We start from the raw sequence: 23,222 nt of genomic DNA, 5'->3' as shown, positions 1-23,222 counted from the left end.
CAAAAAAGGTAAGAAGCACAGAGACATGGTTTGGGAGAGAAACATACTGTGGCTGCTGCAATGGGGAGGGAGCCACAGGCATGGAGAAGGGCAAGAGACAGACTAGCACATAGGGGATTGTACAAGGAGATGTTTCCCCATACCAACTGACTTGGAAAAAGAGATGGTCCAAATTTCATGAGTTCTTACAACCAGCAGGGCCTAAATAAAGCCGGAAGTTTTATTTTATTTTATTTTTTGTTTAATATATGAAATTTATTGTCAAATTGGTTTCCATACAACACCCAGTGCTCATCCCAAAAGGTGCCCTCCTCAATACCCATCACCCACCCTCCCCTCCCTCCCACCCCCCATCAACCCTCAGTTTCTTCTCAGTTTGTAAGAGTCTCTTATGCTTTGGCTCTCTCCCACTCTAACCTCTTTTTTTTTTTCCTTCCCCTCCCCCATGGGTTTCTGTTAAGTTTCTCAGGATCCACATAAGAGTGAAACCATATGGTATCTGTCTTTCTCTGTATGGCTTATTTCACTTAGCATCACACTCTCCAGTTCCATCCATGTTGCTACAAAAGGCCATATTTCATTTTTTCTCATTGCCACGTAGTATTCCATTGTGTATATAAACCACAATTTCTTTATCCATTCATCAGTTGATGGACATTTAGGCTTTTTCCATAATTTGGCTATTGTTGAGAGTGCTGCTATAAACATTGGGGTACAAGTGCCCCTATGCATCAGTACTCCTGTATCCCTTGGATAAATTCCTAGCAGTGCTATTGCTGGGTCATAGGGTAGGTCTAGTTTTAATTTTCTGAGGAACCTCCACACTGCTTTCCAGAGCGGCTGCACCAATTTGCATTCCCACCAACAGTGCAAGAGGGTTCCCGTTTCTCCACATCCTCTCCAGCATCTATAGTCTCCTGATAGTCTCACACCATACCTGAGTGTGGTTTTGATTTGTATTTCCCTGATGAGGAGCGACGCTGAACATCTTTTCATGTGCCTGTTGGCCATCCGGATGTCTTCCTTAGTGAAGTGTCTATTCATGTTTTCTGCCCATTTCTTCACTGGGTTATTTGTTTTTCGGGTGTGGAGTTTGGTGAGCTCATTATAGATTTTGGATACTAGCCCTTTGTCCGATATGTCATTTGCAAATATCTTTTCCCATTTCGTTGGTTGCCTTTTAGTTTTGTTGGTTGTTTCCTTTGCTGTGCAGAAGCTTTTTATCTTCATAAGGTCCCAGTAATTCACTTTTGCTTTTAATTCCCTTGCCTTTGGGGATGTGTCAAGTAAGAGACTGCTACGGCTGAGGTCAGAGAGGTCTTTTCCTGCTTTCTCCTCGAGGGTTTTGATGGTTTCCTGTCTCACATTCAGGTCCTTTATCCATTTTGAGTTTATTTTTGTGAATGGTGTGAGAAAGTGGTCTAGTTTCAACCTTCTGCATGTTGCTGTCCAGTTCTCCCAGCACCATTTGTTAAAGAGACTGTCTTTTTTCCATTGGATGTTCTTTCCTGCTTTGTCAAAGATGAGTTGGCCATACGTTTGTGGGTCTAGTTCTGGGGTTTCTATTCTATTCCATTGGTCTATGTGTCTGTTTTTGTGCCAATACCATGCTGTCTTGATGATGACAGCTTTGTAGTAGAGCCTAAGTCTGGGATTGTGATGCCTCCTGCTTTGGTTTTCTTCTTCAAATTTACTTTGGCTATTCGGGGCCTTTTGTGGCTCCATATGAATTTTAGGATTGCTTGTTCTAGTTTCGAGAAGAATGTTGGTGCAATTTTGATTGGGATTGCATTGAATGTGTAGATAGCTTTGGGTAGTATTGACATTTTGACAATATTTATTCTTCCAATCCATGAGCAGGGAATGTCTTTCCATTTCTTTAAATCTTCTTCAATTTCCTTCATAAGCTTTCTATAGTTTTCAGCATACAGATCCTTTACATCCTTGGTTAGATTTATTCCTAGGTATTTTATGCTTCTTGGTGCAATTGTGAATGGGATCAGTTTCTTTGTCTTTCTGTTGCTTCATTGTTAGTGTATAAGAATGCAACTGATTTCTGTACATTGATTTTGTATCCTGCAACTTTGCTGAATTCATGTATCAGTTCTAGCAGACTTTTGGTGGAGTCTATCGGATTTTCCATGTATAATATCATGTCATCTGCAAAAAGCGAAAGCTTGACTTCATCTTTGCCAATTTTGATGCCTTTGATTTCCTTTTGTTGTCTGATTGCTGATGCTAGAACTTCCAGCACTATGTTAAACAACAGCGGTGAGAGTGGGCATCCCTGTCGTGTTCCTGATCTCAGGGAAAAAGCTCTCAGTTTTTCCCCGTTGAGGATGATGTTAGCTGTGGGCTTTTCATAAATGGCGTTTATGATCTTTAAGTATGTTCCTTCTATCCTGACTTTCTCAAGGGTTTTTATTAAGAAAGGGTGCTGGATTTTGTCAAAGGTCTTTTCTGCATCGATTGACAGGATCATATGGTTCTTCTCTTTTTTTTTGTTAATGTGATGTATCACGTTGATTGATTGGCGAATGTTGAACCAGCCCTGCATCCCAGGAATGACTCCCACTTGATCATGGTGAATAATTCTTTTTATATGCCGTTGAATTCGATTTGCTAGTATCTTATTCAGAATTTTTGCATCCATATTCATCAGGGATATTGGCCTGTAGTTCTCTTTTCTTACTGGGTCTTTGTCTGGTTTAGGAATCAAAGTAATACTGGCTTCATAGAATGAGTCTGGAAGTTTTCCTTCCCTTTCTATTTCTTGGAATAGCTTGAGAAGGATAGGTATTATCTCTGCTTTAAATGCCTGGTAGAATTCCCCTGGGAAGCCATCTGGTCCTGGACTCTTATTTGTTGGGAGATTTTTGATAACCGATTCAATTTCTTCGCTGGTTATGGGTCTGTTCAAGCTTTCTATTTCCTCCTGGTTGAGTTTTGGAAGAGTGTGGGTGTTGAGGAATTTGTCCATTTCTTCCAGGTTGTCCAATTTGTTGGCATATAATTTTTCATAGTATTCCCTGATAATTGTTTGTATCTCTGAGGGATTGGTTGTAATAATTCCATTTTCATTCAAGATTTTATCTATTTGGGTCATCTCCCTTTTCTTTTTGAGAAGCCTGGCTAGAGGTTTGTCAATTTTGTTTATTTTTTCAAAAAACCAACTCTTGGTTTCGTTGATCTGCTCTACAGTTTTTTTAGATTCTATATTGTTTATTTCTGCTCTGATTTTTATTATTTCTCTTCTTCTGCTGGGTTTAGGCTGCCTTTGCTGTTCTGCTTCTATTTCCTTTAGGTGTGCTGTTAGATTTTGTATTTGGGATTTTTCTTGTTTCTGAGATAGGCCTGGATTGCAATGTATTTTCCTCTCAGGACTGCCTTCGCTGCGTCCCCAAGCGTTTGGATTGTTGTATTTTCATTTTCGTTTGTTTCCATATATTTTTTAATTTCTTCTCTAATTGCCTGGTTGACCCACTCATTCTTTAGTAGGGTATTCTTTAACCTCCATGCTTTTGGAGGTTTTCCAGACTTTTTCCTGTGGTTGATTTCAAGCTTCATAGCATTGTGGTCTGAAAGTATGCATGGTATAATTTCAATTCTGGTAAACTTATGAAGGGCTGTTTTGTGACCCAGTATATGATCTATCTTGGAGAATGTTCCATGTGCACTCGAGAAGAAAGTATATTCTGTTGCTTTGGGATGCAGAGTTCTAAATATATCTGTCAAGTCCATCTGATCCAATGTCTCATTCAGGGCCCTTGTTTCTTTATTGATCGTGTGTCTAGATGATCTATTCATTTCTGTAAGTGGGGTGTTAAAGTCCCCTGCAATTACCACAGTCTTATCAATAAGGTTGCTTATGTTTGTGAGTAATTGTTTTATATATTTGGGGGCTCCAGTATTCGGCGCATAGACATTTATAATTGTTAGCTCTTCCTGGTGGATAGACCCTGTAACTATTATATAATGTCCTTCTTCATCTCTTGTTACAGCCTTTAATTTAAAGTCTAGTTTGTCTGATATAAGTATGGCTACTCCAGCTTTCTTTTGGCTTCCAGTAGCATGATAAATAGTTCTCCATCCCCTCACTCTCAATCTAAAGGTGTCCTCAGGTCTAAAATGAGTCTCTTGTAAACAGCAAATAGATGGGTCTTGCTTTTTTATCCATTCTGATACCCTATGTCTTTTGGTTGGCACATTTAATCCATTTACATTCAGTGTTATTATAGAAAGATACGGGTTTAGAGTCATTGTGATGTCTGTATGTTTTATGCTTGTAGTGAGGTCTCTGGTACTTTGTCTCACAGGATCCCCCTTAGGATCTCTTGTAGGTCTGGTTTAGTGGTGACAAATTCCTTCAGTTTTTGTTTATTTGGGAAGACCTTTATCTCTCCTTCTATTCTAAATGACAGACTTGCTGGATAAAGGATTCTCGGCTGCATATTTTTTCTGTCTAGCACACTGAAAATCTCGTGCCAATCCTTTCTGGCCTGCCAAGTTTCAAAAGAGAGATCAGTCACGAGTCTTATAGGTCTCCCTTTATATGTGAGGGCATGTTTATCCCTTGCTGCTTTCAGAATTTTCTCTTTATCCTTGTATTTTGCCAGTTTCACTATGATATGTCGTGCAGAGGATCGATTCAAGTTACGTTGAAGGGAGTTCTCTGTGCCTCTTGGATTTCAATGCCTTTTTCCTTCCCCAGTTCAGGGAAGTTCTCAGCTATTATTTCTTCAAGTACCCCTTCAGCACCTTTCTCTCTCTCTTCCTCCTCTGGGATACCAATTATGTGTATATTATTTCTTTTTAGTGTATCGCTTAGTTCTCTAATTTTCCCCTCATACTCCTGGATTTTTTTATCTCCTTTTTTTTCAGCTTCCTCTTTTTCCATAACTTTATCTTCTAGTTCACCTATTCTCTCCTCTGCCTCTTCAATCCGAGCTGTGGTGGTTTCCATTTTGTTTTGCATTTCATTTAAAACGTTTTTCAGCTCCTCGTGACTGTTCCTTAGTCCCTTGATCTCTGTAGCAAGAGATTCTCTGCTGTCCTCTATACTGTTTTCAAGCCCAGCGATTAATTTTATGACTATTATTCTAAATTCACTTTCTGTTATATTGTTTAAATCCTTTTTGATCAGCTCATTAGCTGTTGTTATTTCCTAGATATTCTTCTGAGGGGAATTCTTCCGCTTGGTCATTTTGGATAGTCCCTGGTGTGGTGAGGACCTGCAAGGCACTTCCCCTGTGCTGTGGTGTATAACTGGAGTTGGTGGGCGGGGCTGCAGTCAGACCTGATGTCTGCCTCCAGCCCACCACTGGGGCCACAATCAGACTGGTGTGTGCCTTCTTTTCCCCTCTCCTAGGGGCGGGATTCACTGTGGGGTGGCGTGGCCCGTCTGGGCTACTTGCACACTGCCAGGCTTGTGGTGCTGGGGATCTGGTGTATTAGCTGGGGTGGGTAGGCAAGGTGCACGGGGGCAGGAGGGGCAAGCCTGAAGTTTTAAAGGTCAGTAGGTGTGGCACAGATAGAGCCCAAAAGCATCAAGGCTGCTCTTGGAGAGAAGACAGGGTAAACAGCCCACAGATGCACAGCATGAAAATAACTACCTGAAGAGTGGCTGCGGCACACAGTGGGGAGGTTATTTGCTCTTCTCAGAGTATGTTTCAGAGAGGCAGTGTTCACAAGAGACCCATCTGGGAACAAAGAAACTGGCCAGCATAATTTCCTCCCCCATCCTTCAGCATACACACAGGGCCACCTGCAGGAACCAGCACCATGCTAACAGCTAACAATCGCTACCTAACTTGCTCACACCAAGCCTCATCCCCACACACACTCTGTTGGAACCACCCTTCCCAGTCATTCTTGCCTCAGTCCCAGTGCTGCAGGTACCCTCCCAAAGAAGACCAGCCCAAACCTGTGCCTATACCATGTCTACCAACATAGGAGCTCTTCTACATAAGGCCATTACCATAAAAAACAGAGGAAGTAGCTGAGTTTCCTAACATAGAGCAGGCACAGAGACTTAGACAAAATGAGAAGAGAGAGGAATTTGTCCCAAATTAAAGAACAGGACAAGGCCATGGCCTTGAAACAGATATAAGTAACATGTCTGATAGAGAATTTAAAGAAATGATCCTAAAGATACCCAATGGACTTAAGAATGGAAGACATGAGTGAGAACCTTAACACAGAGATAAGTTATAATATATCAGAGATAAAGGGCTCAATAAACAAAAACACAAACATGCATGATGGAATGAACAGCAGGATGGAAGAAGCAGAGGAACAAATTAATGACCTAGAAAACACAGTATTAGAAAGTAATCAAGCTGAACAAAAGAAAAAAAAAGAAGTATGCAAAACAAGAACAGACTTGGGGAACTCAGTGACTCTATCAAACATAAAAACATTCATATTATAGAAGTCCCTGGAGAAAGAAAAGGAGACAAATAATTTATTTAAAGAAATAATAGCTGAAAACCTCCCTAATCAGGGGAATGAAATAGATATCCAGACCCAAGAGGCACAAAGAACTCCCAACAAAATCAACAAAAGCAGATAAACACCAAGACACAACTAAAATGGCAAAATATAGTGATAAGGAAAACAATTTAAAAGCAGCAAAACAAAATAAGACAGTTACATACAAGGGAAATCCCATTAGGCTATCAGGGTCTTTTTCAGCAGAAACTTTCCAAGCAAGAAGGGAGTGGCATGATATATTCAAAATGCTGAATAGGAAAAATCTGTAGTCAAGGATACTCTATCCAGCAAGTCTATCATTCAAAATAGAAGAAGAAATAAAGAGTTTCCTAGACAAAAACTAAAGCAGTTCATGACCACTAAACCAGGCCTCCAAGAAATATTAAAGAGGATGCTAAGAAAAAATGAAACACCAAAATTGACAGTATGAAGGTGGGAAACACAAAATCAGTATAAATGAATCTTTTTTTGTAAAATACCAGCCAAAGAACTCACAAAATTAAAGTATGAAAATAAGACACCATGTACCTAAAACATGGAGAGGAGAGGAGTAAAGAATGAGTTCAAATTAACTGACCATCTACTTAAGATAGATGGCTATATTCAGAAGATATAACCTAATGGTAACCAAAAATCAAAACCACTAATTAATATGCAAATAATAAAGAGAAAGAAAGCCAAATATATCACTAAAGAAATCCATCAAATCATGAAAAAGAAAATGACAAGAAAGAACCAGAGAAAATTTTCAGAAAGAACCACAAAACAAGTAATAAAATATCAATAAATATATATCTATCAATAATTACACTGAATGTAAATGGACTAAATACTTGAATCAATGACACAGGGTGACAGAATGGATTTTTTTTTAGAAAAAGACTCATCTATACACTGCTTATAAGAGCATTTTTAGTCCTGAAGATACCTGCAGATTGAAAGTGAGAGGATGGACATTTATCATACAAATGAATATCAAAAGAAAGCCAGAGTAGCAATACTTACAATGAACAAACTCAACTTTAAAACAAAGACTGGGGGTGCCTGGGTGGCGCAGTCGGTTAAGCGTCCGACTTCAGCCAGGTCACGATCTCGCGGTCCGTGAGTTCGAGCCCCACGTCAGGCTCTGGGCTGATGGCTCAGAGCCTGGAGCCTGTTTACGATTCTGTGTCTCCCTCTCTCTGCCCCTCCCCTGTTCATGCTCTGTCTCTCTCTGTCCCAAAAATAAATAAACGTTGAAAAAAAACAAAGACTGTAACAAGAAGTAAAGCACCCAAATACATAAAACAGTTAATAATGAACATAAAGGAATTAATTGATAACCACACAATAAGAGTAGGGGGCATTAACACCCCCACTTACATCAATGGACAGATCAACTAAACAGAAAATTGGCAAGGAAATAATGGCTTTGAATTACGCACTGGATCAGCTGAACCTAACAGATATATCTAGAACATTCTATCCTAAAACATCAGAATACACATTCCTTTCAAGTACACATGGAACATTCTGGAGAATAGGTCATGTATTAGGCCATAAAACAAGCCTCAACTAATTCAAAAAAGATTAAATCGTACCATACATCTTTTCTGACCACAATGTTATGAAACTAGAAATAAACCACAAGAAAAAATTTGCAATGACCGCAAAGAGATGGAGGTTAAGTAACATACTACTACACACTGAATGTGTCAAATAGGAAATCAAAGAAGAAATAAAAAATACATGGAAACAAATGAAAATGAAAATACAAAGGTCTAAAACCTTTGGGATGCAGCGAAAGCAGTCCTAAGAGGGAAGTTTATAGAAAAACAGGCCTACTCAAGAAGAAAGAAAAATCTCAAATAAAAACACCAAAAAACAAAAAACTAATCTTCCACTCAAAGGAGTTAAAAAAAAAGAACAATAAGCAAAACCTAAAGCCAGCAGAAGGATGGATATAATAAAGATTAGAGCATAAATAAATGATATAGAAACTAAAAAAAAAAAAATAGGTTGATGAAATCAGAAGCTGGGTCTTTGAAAAAAATGAATAAAATTGATAAATCACTCTCCAGACTTATCAAAAAAAGGAGAAAGGACACAACTAATAAAATCACAAATGAGCGGGGAGAAATAAAAACCAACACTAACAAAAATACAAATAATTATAACAGTATATTATGAAAAACTATATGCCAGCAAATTAGACAACCTAGAGGAAATGAATAAATTCCTAGAAACATGAAACCTACCAAAACCAAAACAGGAAGAAACAGAAAATATGAGCAGACTGACTACCAGTAACAAAATTAAAGCAGTGATCAAAAAACTCCCAACAAACCAAAGTCCAATACCAGATGTCTTCACAGGCAAATTGTACCAAAAATTTAAAGAAGAGTTAAAACCTATTCATTTCAAACTATTCTAAAAAAATGCAAGAGTAAGGAAAACTCCTAAATTCACTCTATGAGGCCAGCATTACTGTCATACCAAAAACAAGTAGAGACACCACAAAAAAAAGGCCAATATCTCTAATTAATATGGATCAAAAAAAACTTCAACAACTACCAGCAAACTAAATCCAACAATACATTTAAAATAAATTTCATATTAAAAATAAATAAAATTTTAAGATTAAAAATAAATAAATAAATAAATAAATAAATAAATGTAAAAAAATATATAAAAAAAGCAATACATTAAAGAATTTTTCACCATGAAAAAAAAATAAAAAAATAAAAAAACATTAACCACAATCAAGTGGGATTTATTCCTGAGTTGCAAGTGTGGTTCAATATTTATAAATCAACCATATGACATATCACATCAATAAGAGAAAGAATAAGAACCATATGATCATTTCAATAGACACACAAAAAAAGAATTTGACAAAGTACAACATCCATTCATAATAAAAACCCTGAACAAAGTAGGTTTAGAGGGAACGTACCTCAACATAATAAAGTCTATTTAGGAAAAACCCACAGCTAACATCCTCAAAAGGGAAAAACTGAGAGCTTGTCCTTTATGGTCAGGAACAAGACAGAATGTCCACTTTCACTGCTGTTATTCAATATAGTCCTGGAAGTCCTATCCACAGCAATCAGACAACGAAAATAAACAAAAGGCATACAAATTGGTATGGAAGGAGTAAAACTTTCACTATTTGTAGATCGTATGACACTATATATAGAAAACCAGAAAGATTCCACTAAAAAACAGCTAGAGCTGATAAATGAATTCAGTAAAATCACCGTACAGAAATCTGTTGCATTTCTATACACAGGGAGGAAGCAGCAGAAAGAGAAATTAATAAATCAACCCCATTTAGAATTGCACCAGAAAACAATAAGATACCTAGAAATAAACATAACCAAAGAGGTAAAAGACCTGTATTCTGAAAACTATAAAATGTTAATGAAAGAAATTGAAGATGACACAAAGAAGTGGAAAGACATTCCATACTTGTGGATTGGAAAAACACATATTGTTAAAATGTCTTTACTACCCAAAGTAAGCTAAACATTTAAAGAAATCCCTATCAAAATACTACCAGCATTTTAACAGAGTTAGAACAGACAATCCTAAAATTAGTATGGAACCATGAGAGACCCTGAATAGCCAAAGCAAACTTGAAAAAGAAAAGCAAAACTAGAGGCATCATAATTCCAGACTTCAGGTTATATTACAAAGCTGTGGTAATCAACACAGTATGGTACTGGTACAAAAGTAGATCAATAGAACAGAATAGAAATCCCATCAATAAATCCACAATTATATGATCAATTAGTCTTCAACAAAGCAGGAAAGAATATCCAATGGAAAAACAATGGTCTCCTCAACAAATGGATAACAAATGATGTTGGGAAAACTAGACAGCAATATGCAGAAGAACGAAACTGGAAAACTTTCTTACACCATATACAAAAGTAAATTCAAGATGGATTAAAGACCTAAATGTGAGACCTGAAACCATAAAAATCCCAGAAGAGAACACAAGCAATAACTTCTTTGACATTGGCCATAGCAACTTTTTTCTAGATAGGTCCCCTGAGGCAAGGGAAACAAAAACAAACATAAATCATTAGGACTACATCAAAAATAAGTAGCTTCAGGGTGTCTGGATGGCTCAGTCAGTAGAGTGTGAAACTTTTGATCTCACGGTCATGAGATCAAGCCCCACACTGGACATGAAGCCTACTTAAAAAAAAAAAAGTAGTTTTTGCACAGTGAAGGAATCAACAAAACTAAAAGGCAACCTATAAAATGGGAGAAGATATTTACAGATGACATATCCCATAATGGATTGTATCCAAAATATATAAAGAACTTACAAATATCAACGCACACACACACACACACACACACACACACATCCAATTAAAAATGGCAGAAGACATAACGGACATTTCTCCAAGGAGGACATACAGATGGCCAAAAGACAAACGAGGAGATGCTCATCATCCCTTGCCATCAGGGAAATGCAAATCAAAACTACAACGGGATATAACCTCACACCTGTCAGAAGGGCTACAATCAAAAGCACAAAAAACAAGTGTTATCAACGATGTGAAAAAAAGGGAAGCTTCTCACACTGTTGGTGGGAGCATGAACTGATGCAGCCACTGTGGAAAACTGTATGGAAGCTCCTCAAAACGTTAAAAGTAGAACTACCCTGCAATGCAGCAACTGCTTTACTGGGTATTTATCCAAAGTATACAAAAACACTAATTCAAAGGGATACATGCACTCTTATGTTTATAGCAGTATTATTTACAATAGCCAAGATATGGAAACAGCCCAGGTGTCCATCAATTGATGAATGGATAAAGAAGTGGTTTATATATATATAATGGAACATTATTCAGCCATAAAAAAGAATTAAAAATGCCATTTGTGATGACATGGGTGGAGCTCAAGAGTAGAATACTAAGTGAAATAAGTCATCCAGAGAAAGACAAATACCACATGATTTTACTCATCTGAGTAATTTAATAACAAAACAAATAAGCATAGGGAAAAAGAGAGATAGAGGCAAATAAAGAAGCAGACTCTTAACTATAGAGAACAAGCAGATGTTATCAGAGGGGGTGGGGGTGCAGGGATGGGTGAAATAAGTGATGGGATTAAGGAGTGCACCTGTTGTGATAAGCACCAAGTGATCAAAATAAAAACTTTAAAAATATAATAAAATACATCTGCATGAGTGATCTATGAAATATAAAAAAGTTGATCAACATTTCTCAAGTGTCTGGAGTTTTAAATACTTTAATTCAATAAACACTGTTCAGAATTTTATATAAAATGCCTATTGAATTACTGACTGGTAATTACTGACTGGTAATTACTGACAGAATGCTCCTCCCACATCCACCTGCTCAATGTCTGGGCCAATTTTTCTTCTCCCAGGTAAATCCAAGATGGTTTACCCCTCCTTACTGTTTTTGAAAATGTATTCCCTGCCAAAGAGCTATCACAACTGTCATATGCTCAGTCCTCAGATATGTGAGTTACATACCTTTTTATATACTTCTCTCAGATAATGGTGAGCATGGCACTCTTTGTTATTATTTTTCAGTTTTAAAATATCTCATGATGAATACAATAGGATAGTAATAAATAAAAACACATCTGTGAGTATGCACAAATATTTATATCTGTAGTGTACATCCTTAGGTCAAGTGAGTCAGCCTAAGTCCCAAAGGTATGTGGGTAAACCACAAAAATAATACAGAGTTTGTTATTCCCTCTTGCCATTAATCTACAGGAAAAAAATTCCAGTATATTTAGCATGATTAACCTATACTTAAAATTGTAAAAGGCTTTGCCTAAAATTCATTAGGTTCATCCGTTAGATAGCAACGCAAAGATGGATACATAAATAGAACTAAAGGTAGAGGTAGAAATGAAAGAGAAAGATGTAGACACAGACATGAATGCAGACATGGAGACAGAAATAAAGGTAGAAGTAGAAATGATTAAAGAGCAAGAGAGAGTGGGGGGATAGGTGAAGATAGATAAAACATACCTGTTGTCCTGGACTAGTCCTGTCAAGGAACCATGTTTATAGAAATCAAGTGCATAAGCATTAAGTGGCATTCTTCTTCCTTGGTTATCAAATATCTTTGACCACAGCACAGGAGCCTGAGTGTAATTGATACCAATTGTGCGCAGAATGACCTAAAGAAATACAACTTTTACTGTTATTTATGTATAAAGGAAGTTAATGCTTTCTTATATTGTGCTTTGTAGTTCTTTTCCTTAATCAACATTTTTCAAGCATACTCTTCATGGTGAAGGAAGAGGGTGTCTTTCATACACACTGGTTTGTTGCTGTCCTAAGTACACCTAGATAATAGTACCTATGAACACTGTTAACCTCACAGCATACTCTTGGCAATTTCAACCTTCTAACCAGTAGAATAATAACAAGACTCACTAGGAAATAAAAGCTAATTAAAAATTTTTTTCATTATCCTAATTTGTACAGGAGATACCTTGTAAAGAGAGTATCAGAGAACTGGTGCCTTGTGTAAGAGAAGAGTTCAATTGAACAACTCTAACAATTGTTAGAACACAATTACCAGAATAAAAAGGAAAGGGAGAAAGATGTAGAGGGATAAGAGAAGAAGGAGGAGAAGGAAAAGGAGAAGGAGAATGAGGAGAAAGAGAAGGAAAAGAAGGAGGAGGGGGAGGAGGAGGAGGAAGAAAGAAGGAAAGAAAGAAAGAAAGAAAGAAAGAAAGAAAGAAAGAAAGAAGACGACAACGAGGAGGAGGAGCAGGAGGGGAGGAAGGAGATGAAGAAGGAAAAATAAAGAAGAAGGAGGAGGAGGAGAGGGAGGAAGAGGAAGAAGATAGGAGAAGGAGAAGAAACAGAAGAAAGGGAATGAAGAGAAGGAAGAGGAGGAGGTGGAGGGAAAGGAGGAGGAGAAGGAAGAAAAAGAAGAGGAAGAAGAGGAAGAAGAAGGAGGAGGAGGAGGAGGAGAAGGGGAGGAGGAGGACGAGGAGGAGAAGTAAGAGAAAGAGGAAGAGAATGAGGAAGGGGAGGAGAAGGAGGAAGGGGAGGAAGAGGAGGGTGAGGAGGAGGGTGAGGAGGAGGAGGAAGAAAAGGAGACAGAGGAGGAGGAAGTAAACAAGCCAATAGCTTTTGATGTCTGCTCATTTTTTGAAAACTGTATGGGGTTAACAGGAAATCTAATATATTAATCAGTAAAACTACTTTCTAAAATAATATGGTAGTAGCTTGGGAAGCTCTTTTATTATTAAGAGTTTTGGAATATTCTTGGGGCACCTGGGTGGCTCAGTCGGTTAAGCATCAGATTCTTGATTTTAGCCCAGGTCATGATCTCATGGTTCATGAGTTTGAGTCCGCCATCGGGCTCTGTGGTGATGGTTCAGAGCCTGTTTGGGATTCTCTCTTACCCTCTCTCTCAGCCTTCCCCCAACTTGCTCTCTCTCTCTCTCTCCCAAAATAAATAAATAATTAAAAAAAAGAGTTCTTGGATATTCTTATTCCATTATGATCCAGAAGACAGTTTTGCCTGCAAAAATCCAGAAGATTTACATTCAAGGGAAAATGCTGGACATGTATACCAGAAATTTGCAGCAGCCCTGTTTGTAACAGTAAAGACTAGAAAAAAACAAACAGTTTTTAATAGGAAAATAGGTCAATGGGTTTTTTATATTCACACTCTGAAATATTATGAAGTAATAAAAATAAAATTGAGTTTCACATGACAATATGAATGAAACTTAGGGGCAACAGCATTGAGTGCAAAAAAGAAAACAAAACAGCAAAAAACAGCATCCTGGAAACTATGGAAACTTTTCATAAAATCAAAAGCAGCAAATATAAAAAGTGATTTTACAATATTATATTTTTAAAAGGAGCATTAAAAACACAAAATTTTGGATAATTGCCACCGGGGGAAAGGGGAGAAGCAAGGGAATAAAATAGAAGAGGAGCACGTAGATCCTGAGTCCATGGGTGTTCATTTTAGTTTTATGCTTTATACCTTACCTCTATGTTATTTAAAGACATTGCGCATAAATATTTAGTATTAAACTAAAATCTAACAAACAATAAAAGTTAAATATGCTTGAGAGGTTATAACTTACACTAGGAAAGTAAATTTTCATAAAGTGAGTTGGGGAAGGCAAAGGGCATATTGCCATCATGGAATACTCTGGAAATATCCATCAGTTCAAGATGCTACAAAATAGAAGAAATAAAACTGGCCTCCTCTCTCTAGTACACCACCAGGAACAACAACGAGTCTGAATTAGTTCATGTTCTGTACCTTAAAGATCTCTTCTAATTGACGGTGACTGTGTGGCAATAAGACACAGACATTATACCCTATTATAACTGTATTCATGCCCTCCAAAACCCCAAGGAAAATTTTGCATATGGCAAGGAAACAGAAGTTAATGGTACATACTGACCGTAAGTTAAATTAATCATAAAATAGAGAAAAGGGAAAATTATGTCTTGTTAAAATGTCTGGTTTTCAATGTTATTAGCTATAAACTTCTTACGGAAGTAATTAATTGTTTATGATTCTAGAAATAAAATACAGGGAAAAAAAGCTTCATAAAATCTTATAAGCTAAAGTTCAATCCTCTATTATTTCCATGCCAGAATTTCACATTCCTCCACAATCTGTAAGACACCACTCACATGAGGGTAAAGCCCTATAGCACTAGCCTCAAAGAGCTTCACATAATATCAAGAGCAGTAGTTTCTAATTCATTTTTGAACTATATACCTTTTCGGTAAAAAAAAAAAAAAAAAAAAATCCTTTCCCATCTCTTCTTTCATTAATGTTTTTCTCTCATCTTATAAAACAGAAAGTCTCCTCAAACTTACTATGGTACATTTCCTTGGGGTTTGAAAACGTACAGACTACCAACAAAGAGCAATACGGCTTTCTTATCAAGAAAATGGATGACTTTACAGACTAAGTTAAAAATACTTTTTTTCTTTTAAATTAGGTTGTTTCCAACTATTTGAATTCAACAAAATTAAAGTGGATCTAATTAAGCTATTCATTAAGAGCACATACAAAACATATTTGTGATAATAGATTGCTAGGTGATTTGGCACAAACTCGGAAGGAATTAGAAGAATTGTATACCACTGTTATAACAAAAGTTGCTCCATTCTGAGCTACTTATCTATTTGAATAAGGTTTCTCAGAATTCAAATTAAGTTTTAATTCTGGAACTCTGTCTCATTCTAAAAATAAGTAAATATTCATCCTCAGTTGTATGGACTAATTTTAAAAGAAATAGCTTCGTCCATCCCATTCGTATATACATTTCTAATACAATGTTAATTTTATTCTTAGCAATGCTTCTCAAAATTTGCATTATATTTAAGTTTCTGTAATAAACAGGAAATAACCATTAAACTGAAATTGCATACTATTTAAGCGAAGAAATGTGTCAGGTAGGGTGACTTCATGTTTAAAAATATATTACATTAAGGTAAAATTATGTAGGGGGAGGTACAATCTAAATACAAGAGAAAAGAACTATGCCATATTTGAGATTGTTAAAAATTTCATTCTTGACCGCTTTTAGCTTTATAATTATGGTTATTCAAATGCTTCAGTATTCATATTCTTTTTTATGTATTAAAATGATATGATGGCTTTATTTTAATTTAGCAATGTTTATCTAAAGCTGGAAATTATATCATCAGAAATTATTTGAATTTATGATTAAAATGCATGTGTCGACTTAAAATGCACAAGGGTCTATTTAGGTTTTCAAAATTCTTTTAAGTGATACTGGACTATTTTACATAATAGGGGACTATCTGATTTTGGACTAGGATGGAGTTTTGACACTAGCGTTAAACCATAATATCAAATGTAACAAAAGTTTTTTTCTTCTCAAACCTTGTGTTAAAATATCAATTAAATTTCTACGAGTTTATTCCAACACTCAATAGGTTTTCCAGCATATTCCCAAGGTGTCTAGTTCTTTACACTCCATTTTGGACACTAGTGATCCTGAATATATATGGCATTGACAGCATCTATAACAATACTGGGAAAGCTTGAAGATAATTTTATATGCTCTTTTCATGGCAAACTTGCACCAATCTATAAAGAGAGAAGGGAAGTGGTATTACTGGGAATTCTGCGCAATGGAGCAGGGTCCCTCAGGCCAACATTGAAAAGCTGAAATCATACGGGCCTCAAGAGTGACATTTCCTGGATAATTCTGATCATACACCTGAAGTTTTTTTTCAATTTGAGAAATTTGAATCCTTTCTAAATAGCCTAGAAGTGTAAGTCCAATTCTTTCTCCTTTTTAAAAACATTTTTAAATGTTTGTTTATTTTTGAGACAGAGAGAGAGAGAAAGTGCAGGGGAGGGGCACAGACAGAAGGAGACACAGAATCTGAAGCAGGCTCCAGGCCCTGAGCTATCAGCACAGAGCCCGATGTGGGGCTCAAACTCACGCACTGGAAGATCATGACCTGAGCTGAAGTCAGATGCTTAACCGACCGAGCCACCCAGGTGCTCCAATCCAACTCTTTCTGAAGGATGTTTTATTTATAAACCCCATTTCCACTTACATGGTTTGGAGTATTTGGCTGAAACAAATCACCATCAGAGTTTCCAGAGAGGCAAGCAAATGGAGAAATAGCTACTCTTCCTTCCTTGCAGTTCATCAAGTGAGACACAAGTTGGGAATCCTCACATTCTTTTCCTGTGAAATCTTGCCATAACAGGTTGGGATAGATTAATTTTTAAAAATCAGACAAACTGTTGAGCTTTATGCACCTATGCTAGACCATGCTGCATATGGAGTCCTTCAACTTTCCAGGACCGACATCAGACTGAGATACATCACATAAAGTGAGTGGTACATCTAACATAAAGTGAACAGCACAGAATTCATTCAATAAATGTTAGCTATCAATACAATTATCAATGTAACATTTTGCATACTTCAGTTCCTTGACCACCAAGTAATAAAAGACTACATTTAAATTGCATAATCTTTTAACATAGAATTACTGTTATTACCTTGGTGCTTTTTCCTACTGAACTCAGATCTGGCCTCAGAATCCTTCCAAGACTGGGTGTTCCAAGACACCACGATTAGTAGGTTTGAGAATGGCATGTGAGAAGAAATATTCTTTCCATTCTTACTCTTAAAAAGCACCAGATTATGCATTCAGTGTTCACTCTAATTTGCAATGAAGGCAGAATATTCATGCATTCCTATTTTGTCTCCTCTGGGATGCTTACAATGCTTCACTGTTGTCTGCTTTTGTTCATGCTGCTCCCACTTTAATAGGGCCCAGGAAGCTATGGGCCCTGCTTCCTTAACTTTTTCCCAGTTGAGGAGTTAGGGTATAGTGAAACCAGGAAATTACTACTCATGGCTCAACTCTTTTCCTTTATCCCAGTTTTTCCTGTTTACTTTCCCCTAGAAGATTTCTATCCAATAGCTTATGAAAAATAACAGCAAAGATTAATGTGTATACTATGTGCTTAGCACTGCTTTAAGGTATTCACATATATTAACTGAATTACTTAAAGATCACCCAGACTAGGTAGGTAATGTTATTTTCTTTTTTATATATTTTTTGAGAAAATGGAGGCATGAATATGAACTCATTTGCCCCAGGTCTCACTGCTAATAGCAGCAGAGCCAGAGTTTGCACCCAGGCAATCTGCCAAGAGTCTATGTTCATGAACACTACACATATTTCCTCTCAAGAAAACAAGTGACAGAATAGTCTCTTGTTTCTCTTCATCTTACAGATGTCCTTAATGCATGTGCCAGGCTTGCCCCAAAAGCAACCTTTAATCAAGATGGGTTTACAAATGACTCTATTTAATTTTATTCTCCATTACCCTTCTGACTTCTAATAATCAAGAGCTTCTTTCTTTGGAAAGTAGAAAGAATCCCCTTATTTTAAGGCAGACTGATATTTCCCAGGCTCTACCCTTCCTCTGGGAAAAATATTCTTAGAAAAATTACTTTTTCTTTCTAATCCACAATGGGGCTAGGATATACTTACTTATTTTTGACAACGGGAGTTGATATTCCTGTTTCATATCAGCCAATTTAGAAACACTTAGTAGGAAGGAGGCGAAGTCTTTTGTAACGTTCATGTTATACTCATGTAAAGCATCATTAAAATCCTCGGGAAGATCCTCAAGGAACACCTAAGTCAGCAAGAAGATCATTAAGAACACCTAAAGGCCAACTATTTTTCAGAAAGATCTATGTATCTTTCTCAAAAACTGAAACTCTGGAAGAATGGCAAAGAACACCGCAATATAATTCTGTAGTTACCTATTTATTCAACAATGTAACTGCTTCATTCCTTCATCTGTGAAAGTAAGGTAAAGTTCATTTTTTGTTTCTATATGCATTTATAGAAATCAATACCCTCGCTCTCAAAAATTTGCTTTCACACTACTTAATCGACACCCTCTTTTTAAAAATTTTTTAAGTTTTTATTTAAATTCTAGTTAGCTAACATAAAGTGTTATATTAGTTTCAGGTGTGCAATTTAGTAATTCAACTCTTTTGTAAAACACCGGGTGTTCATCACAAGTGCAGTCCCTAGTCCCCATCATCTATTGCACCCATCCCTCCACACACCTGCCCTCTGGTAACCATCAGTGTGTTCTGTATAGTTTGAAGTCTGTTTCTTGGTTTGTCTCGCTCTCTTTCCTCCCTTTGACACTTCTTTTACATTACACTTCTGAATATTTCAAAGAATCTAGTAACATGTTTCGAGAGCAAACAACAATAAAAAGTAGTACACTTGCATGCCTGGAATAACTCTCACTTGGTTGGGAAGGTTTTCAAAACCTCACCGGATTCATTCTGTCAATATTTTGTTAATTATTCTTGCACCTATATTCATAAAAGAGATGCATCTATAGTTTTCCTTGTTATAATGTCCTTGTAGGGTTTTGGTATGAATTTTAGGTTTTTCTCCCAAAAAGAGTTTGTATCCTCTAGAAGAGTTTGTGAAAAATTGGTGGTATTCATTGAATGTTTGAAAGAATTCTCCAATGAAATCATCTGGGCCTGTTTTTGTTTGTTCATTTGTTTTGTTTTCATGGAGATTTTTAAAAACAATTGATCACATTTCTTTGATACCAGACACTGAGGACTTTTTATATCTTCGTTGGTTAGTTTGGGAAAGTTGCATTTTCTAGGAATTTTCCCTTTTTGTACAAATAGCCAGATGTCTTGGCATAAATCATTCATAATATCCCCCTTTTGTTCTTTTTGATGACCAAAGTAAGATCTGTAGTAATGTCCCGTTTTCCTTCCTGATATTTGTAAAATTTACCTTAAGTTAGATTTTCTATTTCATTTGTTTGGTTTCCCAGCTTCTTAAGTTGAAAATTAAATCATTGATTTTTTTTCAGCTTCTATTCTTTCCTACAATATGATTATAAGGCTATAAATTTCCCTACAATCACTGAATGAATTGCATCTTGTATGTGTATGCTTCTTTCACTATTTAATTAAAATATTTTATAATTTCCATTTTATTTTTGTCCTATATGTATTTTTCTTATTTTAATTTTTTAATTTTCTTTTTTAAGGAATTTAATTTATGCCCAAGATGTATTTTATCATAGTAAACATTACAAGTACAAATTTTTTTTTTTAAATCAAATAGTGTTAAAAGGCTTACAACTACATCAGGCCTCTGTATTATACCCATGCTTTCAGTCTCAGAACCATGTTAACTCTTTTGCTATTTCTTCTGATGTCCTACATGTATTTGAAAATGAATCTGTTAATTTTCAGACAATTAAGGTGTTTCTGATTCTTCTGGTATTGATCTGGCATTTTCTGACGTGGCATTTACTTTCAAACTTTCTTGGACTATATAGCTAAGATGTGATTTGTATAAACAGCATATAATTGTGGGGTTTTTTTTCCTTAATACAATCTAAAAATGTTAGTATTTTACATGATGCATTTAGCACATATATATTCAATGTAGTTACTTACACAGTTGAGTTTATATATACTATTTTAGTATTTGGTTTCTATCTTGACTATATATTATATATTATTTTCTCTGTTCTTGTCTTTTTTTATCAGTTTTTCTTCTATCATCATTTATTTGTGCATTATTTTGCTAATCTTTACCCCCAGAGATTACAAAATACATCTTTAATTTACACGACTCTTATTACTGCAAGAACCTTAAAATATTCAAATATATTTACTCTTCCCAACACCTGCATTATAAATGTCATGCATTTTAGTTATGTATATATATTATAAATTTACTATAATACATTACAAATATTTTTAGGTACAGTAGGTATTATCTACCCACACATTATCCTTTCTAGTGTACTTCATGCCCTGTTATATTTTCAAGTTTCCCAAGTTTAGATTTTTTGTTTGCCTAAGGCATATATTTCTTTTAGCACATACACAAAAACTATTAGAACTGATAAGCAATATTAGCAAAGTTGCAGGATACAAAATCAACATAAAAAATCTGTGTTTCTGTACATTAAGTATTTGAAAAGGAAATTAGGACAATCTCATTTACAATAGCATCAAAGGAATAAAATATTTAGGAATAAGCTTAACCAAGGAGGTGAAAGGTCTCTACACTAAAAGCTATAAAACACTGAAAGAAATTATAGGGGACACAAATAATGGAAAGGCATGCCATGTTCATAAATTGAAAGAATAATTACTATTAAGATGACAAAACTATCCAAAGTAACCTACAGATTCATTATATTTCTTACCAAAATCCTATGGCATTTTTTACAGAAATAGAAAAATAATCCCAAAATTGATACAGAATCACAAAACACCCTGAATAGTCAAAATGACCTTGAGGGGAAAATAAAACAAAGCTAGAGGCATCACCATTCCTAATTTCAGAATATATATCAAAGCCACAGTATCAAAACAGTATGGTACCAGCATAATGAAAGACATATAGACTAATGGAACAGAATAGAGTCCAGAAATAAATCCATGTATATGGTCAGCAGCTCTTTGACAAGGGTGCCAAGAACACACAGTGGGGAAAGGATAGTTTCTTCAGGCAAAATTTGATATACACATATAAAAGAATGAAACTGACCCTTACCATACACTGTACATAAAAATAAACTCAAGTGGATTAAAGGCTTAAAGAAGACCTGAAACTATAAAATTCATAGAAGAAAATATAAGGACATGGGTCTTGGAATTTTTTGTTTGTTTGTTTTGTTTTTTATGACACAAGAAGCATAGGCAACAAAAATGAAAATAAACAAGTAGGACTATATCAAAATAGAAAGCTTCTGTACAGCAAATAATAATAATAATAATAAAGCAAAAAGAAATTTCCAGAATGAGAGAAAATATTTCTAAGCCATCTATCCGATAAGGGGATAATATCCAAAATATATAAGAATATTCTATAACTTAAGAGCAAAAAAAAAAAGGGGGGGTAAAGGACATGAATAGACACTTCCCCAAAGAAAACATGCAAATGGCCACCATATATATTAAGTCACTCCACTTTTAATGATGGGTATTATCAAAAAATCAAAAGATAAGTGTTGAGGGGAATATAGAAAAGTTAGAATTCCTATACACTCTTGGTTGCAATGTAAAGCGGTACAGCCACTATGGAAAAAATGTGAAGGTTTCTTCAAAAATTAAAAATAGAACCATATGATTCAGTAATCCCATTTTGAAGTATATATCCAAAATAATTGAAATAAAGATCTTGAAGAGATGTATGTACCCCCATGTTCACTGCAACATTATTCACAATAGGCAAGATATGGAAACAACCCAATGTCCATCAACCGATGAGTGGGTAAGATAATATGGAATATACCTACAGTAGAATATTATTCCATCTTAAAAAGGGAGGAAATCTGGGGCACCTGGGCGGCTCAGTCAGTTAAACATCCAACTCTTGATTTCGACTCAGGTCATGATCTTATGGTTTGTGAAATTGAGCCCCATGTCAGGCTCTGTGCTGAGAGCACAAAGCCTACTTGGGCTCCCTCTCTCTGCCCCTCCCCTGCTCTCTCTCTCAAAATAAATAAAAAACATTAAAAAAAAAAAAAAGAAGGAAAATTTTCTATTTGCAATAACATGGATGAACCTAGAGGATATTATGCCAAGTAAAATAAGCCAGTTGTAGAAGGACAAATACTTCATGATTTCACGTATTTGGAAATCATACCTTATAAATTTTTATATTCCATTTATATCTTAAATAGTCAAACTCACAGAAGCAGAGAACAGAACGGTGATTGCAAGGGCCTAAAGAAATGGGGAATTGTTTTTCATTGGATATGACATTTCTGTTATACAAGATAAGTAAATTCTAGAGATCTGCTGTACAACAAACTACCTATAGTTAACAATACAATACTGTGCACTTTAAAATACAAGAGGATAAACATCATGTTAAGTGTTCCTACCAAAAAAACAAACAAACAAACAAAAAACACCCCACACACTAGGAAGTTTGGGGATGTGATGAATATATTTAGTACTTTGGTTATAGTGATGATATCATGGGTATATGCCTATGTCCAAACACATTAAGATGTATACATTAATCGTGTGCAATTCTTTGTATATCAATTATACTTCAATAACAATAAAGCTAAAAAAATAAAGTAGATATATGCATATCTTCCTGATATGTTATTAATTCAATCACAATATATTTACCCTATTTTAAACTATATTTAAAATAT

At 35.8% G+C, this 23,222-nt stretch overlaps 1 protein-coding gene across 8 annotated transcripts in view; it reads right to left on the bottom strand.

Moving 5' to 3' along the window:
- DDX60 (DExD/H-box helicase 60) overlaps positions 1-23,222 on the bottom strand; it is a 107,852-nt gene that overhangs the window by 4,557 nt on the left and 80,073 nt on the right. For 5 of the 8 annotated variants that reach the window (XM_045463601.1, XM_045463615.1, XM_045463609.1 and 2 more), the window contains 3 exons: positions 18,527-18,674; positions 17,069-17,211; positions 12,506-12,657 (listed from right to left, as the gene is read on the bottom strand). In XM_045463601.1, coding sequence (XP_045319557.1) covers positions 12,506-12,657; positions 17,069-17,211; positions 18,527-18,674 — 443 coding nt within the window. Of the gene's footprint in view, positions 1-9,427; positions 9,568-12,505; positions 12,658-17,068; positions 17,212-17,522; positions 17,650-18,526; positions 18,675-23,222 lie in introns of those variants that run through there. The other 3 variants (XR_006708758.1, XM_045463648.1, XM_045463655.1) reach the window with 3 other exon arrangements.

The sequence above is a fragment of the Leopardus geoffroyi genome, chromosome B1, assembly GCF_018350155.1.
Source record: "Leopardus geoffroyi isolate Oge1 chromosome B1, O.geoffroyi_Oge1_pat1.0, whole genome shotgun sequence".
In the NCBI taxonomy this organism is placed as follows: domain Eukaryota; kingdom Metazoa; phylum Chordata; class Mammalia; order Carnivora; family Felidae; genus Leopardus; species Leopardus geoffroyi.
Note: the sequence above shows the minus strand (reverse complement) of the source record. Positions and strands in the feature narration are given on the sequence as shown.